The sequence below is a fragment of the Nelumbo lutea genome, chromosome 8 (assembly GCF_056320005.1).
Source record: "Nelumbo lutea isolate HS-2025 chromosome 8, American lotus-T2T, whole genome shotgun sequence".
NCBI lineage: Eukaryota > Viridiplantae > Streptophyta > Magnoliopsida > Proteales > Nelumbonaceae > Nelumbo > Nelumbo lutea.
Genome location: NC_142691.1, coordinates 28,490,568 through 28,499,073, shown reverse-complemented (window position 1 = coordinate 28,499,073; position 8,506 = coordinate 28,490,568). Strand labels below are relative to the sequence as shown.

Genomic DNA, 8,506 nt, shown 5'->3' with positions numbered 1-8,506 from the left:
CATGACAATACAACTGCAAACTTCCCTTTAGACGATTTAGTATTTTCCAAGTGTTAACATTTGAATCATCAGTAGGGATACAAGAGTAAAGCCTCGATGATAAAATGCTACTTGTTACAATCTTTTCACATTACAAAAGAATCATATCACATCTAGGACTCAAGCTTGATTCAAATGTATATACAAAGAACTCTAGGGAGTTGTAAGGAAGCAATTCTCGGCATTGCCAATGGTTAGCAGCAAATGGTGAAGCAAACTCCGAATTACTGGGAACTCCTAGACAGCCAGAAAAAAATTCCTTTTGAAGTACCATTAGAGTAAAAATGCAACATGCAGTCATGCAGTTAACAAGTCATTATTTGTCCAGCATAATCAAATAATGAAAGTAAATTACCATTAAAGCTTGATAATAATATACCTCTAGCATATCTTGGAAGGAACCATCCAAAAGTGGCTTGGGAAGTTTTTCCATCACAATATTAAATCCCCTGAGAAAATGGCAATAAACTCAAGGATTTGACATAATTATGACATGCACCTCTGAGTTCCTTACCAAATTAAAATAACTGAGCTCATAAAGCAGATCACCTTGAAGTTGTAAAAATGTCAAGAAGTTGGTAAAAATGTCAAGTTGTAAAACCTAAGATAGCTTCCCAAGACAGTATTCACCTTGAATTTAAAATCAAAAGTTATAACTTAAGCAGATGATTGAACCATAACTCCAACAAAACATTTCATTACTCCACACAATTATTGTCTACAGAAGATGCAGAGACAAAAGAGTTAAAATTTAAAGAAAAAGGAGAGAAAGCAGAGGTGCATTATACTACAGACTTGACCACGGAAAGCTACATGCTAAGCTATTCAATCTTTAGCTTTTAGTCTGCATTCCAAAACAAGGCTCATTCACTTTGGCTACAAATGGGTATCCCCACAAACATCCACTTTATTGACTTTTTCTCATTATTTCTCACGAAATTAATAACCAAAATACAAACCCTAAATTCCATGTCGTATATATAGCAACAATTATAAATGCAGGTCTGAAAGGTCCGCTGCATTGTGAGGTCAATCTCAACAGATGGGCCGGCATCATCTCATTAATAGTGTTTGAAAGCTTACTCCTTAAGTTAAGGTGGGTGGCGGGTGCAACTTCAAAGCTCCGACTATTTCAGAAATGGATGAACCATATATTTAGGAACTATTTCAACATTATTAACGTGTTTTCCTCCCCACGCCCAACAACAAAATGGAACCTGATGAACAGATTTGTCCCATCTGCCTTACTAATTCAAAAAACATGGTCTTTGGTTGTGGGCATCAGCATAAGGTATGTAGTTTGGTTTTTTTCTCTAAATTATTGCTAGGGTTGAGGCTTAGATGAGGAGAAAATAAATGCAAGAGTTAATAATGAAATGTTGTGAATTTTTATTTTGTCAGACATGTTTTCAGTGTGGAGTGTGAAAATACTTTGTGCAAAAATTGACCTGTCAATTTGTCAGTTCTCGGATGTATCTTGCATTTCTTACATGACAAGAAAGAGAATATGACAAACCATAGTACATGCACATTTTGAAAGGCAATGATCATCCATTTCTATTAATTTGGGCCTGTGAGGTCTAGGTAGGACCTGGGATGGTGTATTCAACCCCACTCCTTCCACACTTTTTTCTGCCTCCGTACGTGCACCAAATTTTAAGTGAGAATAAACTCTGCTAACAACAAATAGTACTTACCAAATACACTTCCGGATTTTACACAAGAAAACAAGGTCAATTGCATCCTACAGGCATGCAAGTAGTAGCAGGTACTAGGTTTGGAAAAAGATCACATTAATACTGGTATTATAATGGTTTGTCTGGATGTCACGCGAAATGAAAATGAAAAAAATTGTGATCTGTTTTTGAACTTCAGAACATGTTCACTACCAATCTATAATAGAACCATTTATTTCAGATTTTTTTTAGAAAATGAAATCATTTCAAGTATCAAATGTTATGCAAGACTGACATGAATGACTCCATTTCATATGGCATCAAGCCATCAACACATTTTACAAGAATAAAAAAGGCTAGATATGCTAGTGTAGGCAGCAAGGAAGGAGAATAAGCTAAAATACAAAACAGTTCAGTATTTATGTAGGTTACCTCATATGATTGCACAGAAGAACATAGCATCTAATAATGTGAAAGAGGAGTCGAGGAGAGAAATCTTGATACACAGCCAAAAGAGCAACCTTCATTTCAAAGTTGAAAAAACAGAAGAATGACTTGGGTTCAAATTGAAAAACATGATTTACAACAAATTGGTTGAGCATGAAAAATAAGATACCAGATTATCCCATGTTTCCATCAATCCTAGCAGATGGTTGTTCCTTGGACTGCAAATGTAGCATATCCCTGACCAATCTTGCAGTATTGCTTCCAATATGTGCATTCCAATCTAAAATAGAATAATTTGAGGTAAAAGTGAATAAAGTATCCTCTTTTGATCAAAGCAGAAGAAAGCAAAGAAATGTAGAATTTGAACTCAACAATGTAGAGGCTCGGTTTCAGTGCTTTTGATGGATGTGGACTTCAGCCAGTAAAGTGACTTGAGACTTGATATAAATATCTAGTAGCAATATTAGTGGAATTCTACAAATAAGTAAAATGATAGGGATCATAGGGTGGGCCTTATGATCATCTAAGCAGCTCAAATCCTACCTTGGACTTGGAACCCATATAGTGCATAGATCTTTAGTATGCATTGAGTGGCCTAGAAGATTGCAACTAGCCCAAATGATGGTTCTATTATCTGACCTTGTACCGCATTAATATATGATAACGTAATTGTATATTTGTAGGTTTGTTGATGACTAATTATGTTAACCTCCAAATACAAAGACATTTAGTCCAGCTTGAGTTAGCGAGTTTAGCTTGATTATAGTGTTGAGTGAGTCATGGTGGAGAAAAAAAATGAGGAACAACAATTGAAGACAATACCTACCACTTTGGAGAGTTCATTTCCATTCTTTATGGATATCTGACAGATTCCCACCATGTTGCTTTCAATAGCCCATTTGATGACCTTCCGATCTCTAGTCTTCAATTAACAGATTAAACAGTTGAAGAATTATTTAAGTTTAACCCAAGCCATTGTGATGGGTCTATAATAAGTGACTGCAGCCTAGAAAGGACAAACACCTGGCATAAAATCCCAATGACAGAAAGTGCAACTGCTCGAACATTATCAAATACCTCCAATGGGCTCTGAAACAGTATCAGAGGTACCAAGAAGTTTGGCACACGAGCTACGATAATTAGAAAAAAGAAATGGAGGTCTCAGAAACTTAAATAAGAGAAAATATAGAAGCAAAATCAAAGAGCTGAAAATGAGCATGAATTGAAATCTTACATTTGACAAGTTTCCACCTTGTTTCATGGTTAGCAGCAATGCTCTAAAGTAAACACAATAATCAATACATGGGAAAGGATGAAAAATTAGTAGTACGAACAAGAAAAAGATGCTGTCCACCTGTAAAAGGGTGATAACATTTGCAAGACGCTTAGAAGATCTTATATTAAGACTCCCATCTGTCATCTTTTGAAAAAATGCAACCATTTCCTGTTTCAAAGAACACACTACCTCTCTTATTTCCTTTTTGGGTTTTCTGATAAATAAAATACAAACATGATGAGTGAACGATGTCCTTGCAGAAACCTGCACTAAGATGGCCATTGTACCACAGGAATGATAAAGCAAGAATCCAGTTCTATAATAGTTCTCCGGATCTTCTTCCCTTCGCTGCCACAAATCATTAATATCCAATCACTAAAAACAAATTAAACCTATATAATACCAAATCAGAATCAACACCTCAGATAAAAGAATAAGCATAAACCCATATAAATGTCAAAAACAAATTCAACCCAAAGTCTTAAAAAGTCAAATCAAGAAGCATAGAAACGTAGAGATAATAAGTCTTTACATGGAAAACAAAGATAAAGTTCAAATCATCAACGTCCGCTACAGAAAAATTCAAAAACATCAAGACCCAAGGTGCGTGTATATGTAAAACCCAGGCAATGAAAGAGCAAGTCCTGAAACCTGTGATATTACTAGAACCGATTTTGATAAAAACCAGATAAAAATATAAACAAGGAAGAAGTGTACACTCGAACTAAGAAACCCAGCTTACAAAAACCCAAAATCTCTTACCCAATTACGAAGAAGCTAAATCATGCAAAATTAAAAAAAAAAATGCAAATTAAGAAATCCTAACATTCCACAACCATATCACCAAGTAGAAAAGGCATAACACCAGAAGAAAGATTATCGAAGAAAGGTATGAGAGAGCAATTAGAAACTAAATAAGACATAGAAATAGAGAACCTCGATTAAGAAAGTACTGAGGCATCGCAAAGCTGTTTCCCTGAGTTTTTCCTCTTGAAGCTCAAGAATAACTTCAGGGATCGCCATTGGAGTTCTCATCCATTTCAGGCTGTGCTTTCTTCGCCCCCTCTTCTGGGATTTAGCCGCCGAAAATTCTGCAAATATACGAAAGAAAAAAAAAAAATGATCATGAATATAGAAGAACATGAGAATCGAGAATTTTGTCGAAAAAATTGAGGTCACTTTATAATTGAAACCAAGAATAGAAGGTTCTTTCTAGAGAGAGATGAAACGCAGACTTCTGTTTTCACAAGAAAGAGACCTTGGTCGATCTTCGAGTCTGTAAGAAGATTAAGGGTTCTTTCTTCCCATTGATCCTCCTGGAGCTCGTGAATGTCTTGAATTTCATCGCTTTTTGCTATTTCCATTCGTCAATTTCCTATGATCCTATCGTTTGCTACTGCTTTCTTAGTCTTGCTCGAAATCTCGAATATGAGAGAGAGAGAAGAAGAAGAAGAAGAAGAGGATTTCTTGTTATGAACAGAACATTCAAATAAACCGATTTTACTCATAACGCACCTTGTGTTTTTGGCGGAATGGCGGGAACCGTGTTATTTAATTAAATTTCTGATCAGTACCTGTACTTTGGCTCGAGTGATAATTTGGTCCCGATCTTTACGACAATCCAACACTCTGAACTTTCGAAATAAGATAATCTGCTACCTACCTTTAACGGACCGTCAACCAGCGTGTAAAAAGACGTAAATACTCATCTCATTTTCGATAATGAGTTTGATACATTTTCAAAATGACAAAAATGACTTCCATTACAGTAAGTCAATAATGCGTGTGGGAACCACTGTTCACTATTCTAACCTTTCAAAGAGCACAATTCTCTCCGCCAGCGGCCGAATAGCTGAAATTTAGGAAATTAAATTACAATTACTTAATCTAAATAGATTAAGTTAAAATAAGTAAAATAGAAATAATTACATCAATTAGAGTATTTTCACTGGTTTGACTTTAAATTTAGTTAGAGTAAGAGTAATTAATGATGATTATTATAAATTAAATTATTTAATTACTTTTTGTAAATATTTATAGAAAATTCATTAAGACTTTTACTATCATATGGATTCTCACGCCTAATATTTAGATGTAATTAATTTTTATTTTTATCAAAAAAAGCCATAAATCATCATTCAGGGGCTCTTTTTAAAAAAGAAATCAATATTCTCTTGAACATGAAATACTAACATTGGAAGTTCCTTCTATTTCAGTTTTACTTAACAAATACTCGTGCATGCTCAACTAGTGCATATCATAATAATAATAATAATAATAATAATAATAATAATAATAATAATAATAATAATAATTTATGGTAATAATGAAAAAAAAATGTTATATTAATAGTTGGGAAACCAGTGAAATAATTATTAAATAATAGTCATTACGAAAAGCCCTATAGCTTGCATTTGAACTTAAAGCCCTCCAACCTTGAATAGTTTATTATTTAATTATAATCTATGGGGCTTGGTTTCTGCTTAGAATTATGTGTTAGCTGCAGTGGGTGATCCTTGGATTAGAAGACACGGGCTGAGACTGAGAGTAGCCATTGAAGCTTGGAATCAAAGCAATGAGGTCGGATCGATATCATGTCAATCCCAGAGATAAAAATCAGAAAAAAAAATGATCAGACAAAATATATATATATATATATATATATAGTTTGGCAGAACTAGGGGAAGAGCCTATATATGCTAATGCTGCAGCTTTGCTAGCTTTTGATTAGTGCTCCTGACCTTGTACTGGGCTTATGCAAATGCTACATACAGCTTTGCTTTTGATTGATGATCCTGACGTGGGACTTGCACTAATTAAGGGCAAGTCTGTTCAAATGCTACAGCTACATACATCTCGCTGTCCCTAGCTTGGAGATTCTTATGCTTGTATGGCTACTTCATGGTCTCATTTCATAAAACCTAGTAGATTCTTGGAATTGGAGATTCATCATTCAAAAGGGATTAATAATAATAATAACAATAATAGTTATTCTTATTATTATTATTGTTATTATTATTAGTTATTAGTTATAGTTAATAATACTGATACTTTAGTTAATTATTATTATTTATTATTTATAATTATATATTAGTAATTATTGATTATTAATAGATCAATTAAATTAATTGATTTTTTAGGAATTAATTAATCATTTAAAATAAGCATAATCAACAATCGTTCTCTTATCTAGGGTTAAAATGGTTAACTATAATTTTTTTGAAGATCATCATTTAGATTTTTGAACCAAGAAAAGCTCACTAACTTCAATACAAGGGCGGAGCTAGGATTTTTTATTGAGGGGGGCCAAAAGATAGAAAATATAGGTAAGAGAGAAAAAAAAAATATTTTGGATCTAAATAACTACAATGGGGATTTTCAAGGCATAAGGGAGGCCATGGCTCCCCTCTTCCACCCCCTGGTTCCACCCATGCTTCGATATATCTCTTAAAATAATTATTACAGCTTTAGAGACATTCAAACTTTAATGCAATGCAAACAAACACATCCTAAATCAAATGATACTGAACAATTTGAGTCATTATGTGGACGATTGGTGGCAATAGATGTCTAATGCAGCAATGTGGGATCCTTCTAAGGCGGTGCAATGTTCCTTTGCTTAATAGAAACATTATTACATGTAGAAACCCAAATTCTCATTGCTTCTTATATATGGACTTCATGAGCGAGCAATTGGAATTCAGAGCCACAAGGTGCCAACTGGTTGGATGGTAAGGCCTCCTCTTGGTTGTAGTTGAGGCTTGGGGTCGAATCCCACCTACACTAGGGTTGGGGAATGGTCTACCCCCTCCCCCGCCCATTGTGTAGACCCATGGAGAAAAAAATACAAGAAATTCAGAGCCTAGCTTAGGTTTCATTGTCGCCTCTTCAATCACTTTGTCACCATTTTCCACCAAGAGGTTGTTGGGTACCATGACTATTTATTTAAGAAACATTATGTATGGGATTTATCTTGAGAAGTAGGAACATTGATTGATAAACGTGTTTTTGGTGTTGTTTGACAATTAGGTGTAATTAGATGCCATTAGGTGCCACATAAAATGAACAATAAAAAAATACCTAGGTGTTGAGGAAAACACTAAAAATGAAACTTCCTCCAACAGCTGATTCTCACACAAACTGAGACAAAAATTTGTCAAATAAATGTTTAACCAAATAACATTTTAAAATAAATGACTATCTAACAATAAATTAACACCATGAAATCTATATATTAAAGTGGAACATGCCAATCTGACACTTTCCTGCTTTCCAGATATTTTTGAGAAGTATATATCTTTTTTCTGGTTGTTATTGAGAAGAACTTATCTTCTTTTCTACTTTTTTTTTATTTTTTCATTTTAAAATTGAACAAAATAACTCAAGTGGACAATAAACTTTGAGACTTTTATCTCCTCTCATTAACTTACCATTAACTCCCTCTCATCTTTCTCATTAACTCCTTTAATTATCTCTTCTCATTAAATAAGCCATTAATTGTTTCCTTCAGTTATGGCTCATTTCATGAATTCTCTCCCCTCTTCATCATTCTATCTTCTCTTTGTCTTTCCCTTTTTCTTATCATCTTCAGCCTCCTCTATTAATAGTCGGCATAGTCTCATATCGTTGGACTCGCACTAGTCTATTGAGTTTCCCAAATATCTTATTCTCTCTCTCTCTCTCTCTCTCTCTCTCTCTCTCTCTCTCTCTCTCTCTCTCCTTAGTTGGAGACATCTACTTGTCCATCTCAAGCTAATGGCAATTTTTATTCGACTCAGGTCTTTCCTCACAATGATTTAACAAAGCTGACAATGACATCCAACACTTAGTTAGAGCGAAGCTCATACCCATAGAATCGTCCTTCTCTCTAATCCCCTAATTGCAATTTTCGATCATCCTTGCTGTTCAAAAAAGAAAATTAGGAACAACACATACTTGGGTTTCCTTGTTTTAGTACTCGATCCTAGGCCAAAAGCTTGAAATCTTGCAGGTAAACCCAACTCTCATCTCTCCTATGTTTCCTTTTATTTTTCTTGTTTATCTTTGTTTTCCTTGCATCCTGTCATGG

At 34.4% G+C, this 8,506-nt stretch overlaps 1 protein-coding gene across 2 annotated transcripts; it reads right to left on the bottom strand.

The window, feature by feature from the left end:
- On the bottom strand, positions 1–4,933 carry LOC148843607 (cell differentiation protein rcd1-like). 2 transcript variants are annotated; one of them, XM_088959223.1, is made up of 11 exons: positions 4,697–4,912; positions 4,375–4,529; positions 3,703–3,786; positions 3,517–3,606; positions 3,397–3,439; positions 3,186–3,292; positions 2,989–3,084; positions 2,332–2,442; positions 2,148–2,236; positions 419–488; positions 1–276 (listed from the first exon to the last, which is right to left on the bottom strand). In XM_088959223.1, exons 1-11 carry the CDS (start codon positions 4,800–4,802, stop codon positions 193–195), a joined length of 1,035 nt encoding a protein of 344 aa, XP_088815349.1. In that variant the 5' UTR covers positions 4,803–4,912; the 3' UTR covers positions 1–192. The 2 variants fall into 2 exon arrangements, with proteins under 2 accessions (XP_088815349.1, XP_088815348.1); XM_088959222.1 differs by having other exon boundaries at positions 3,517–3,786; positions 4,697–4,933.
- Positions 4,934–8,506: the final 3,573 nt, after the last annotated feature.

Bases quoted from the DNA above. Each gene is read 5' to 3' on its own strand.
- LOC148843607 (XM_088959222.1), bottom strand. From the start codon at position 4,802: ATGGAAATAGCAAAAAGCGATGAAATTCAAGACATTCACGAGCTCCAG. The intron at 3,085-3,185 runs GTGTTTGTCCTT...TGTTAATTGAAG, and splicing joins TCATTGGGATTTTATGCCAG to ACTAGAGATCGGAAGGTCAT. The intron at 489-2,147 runs GTAACCTACATA...CCATTTTCTCAG, and splicing joins CTTCTGTGCAATCATATGAG to GGGATTTAATATTGTGATGG.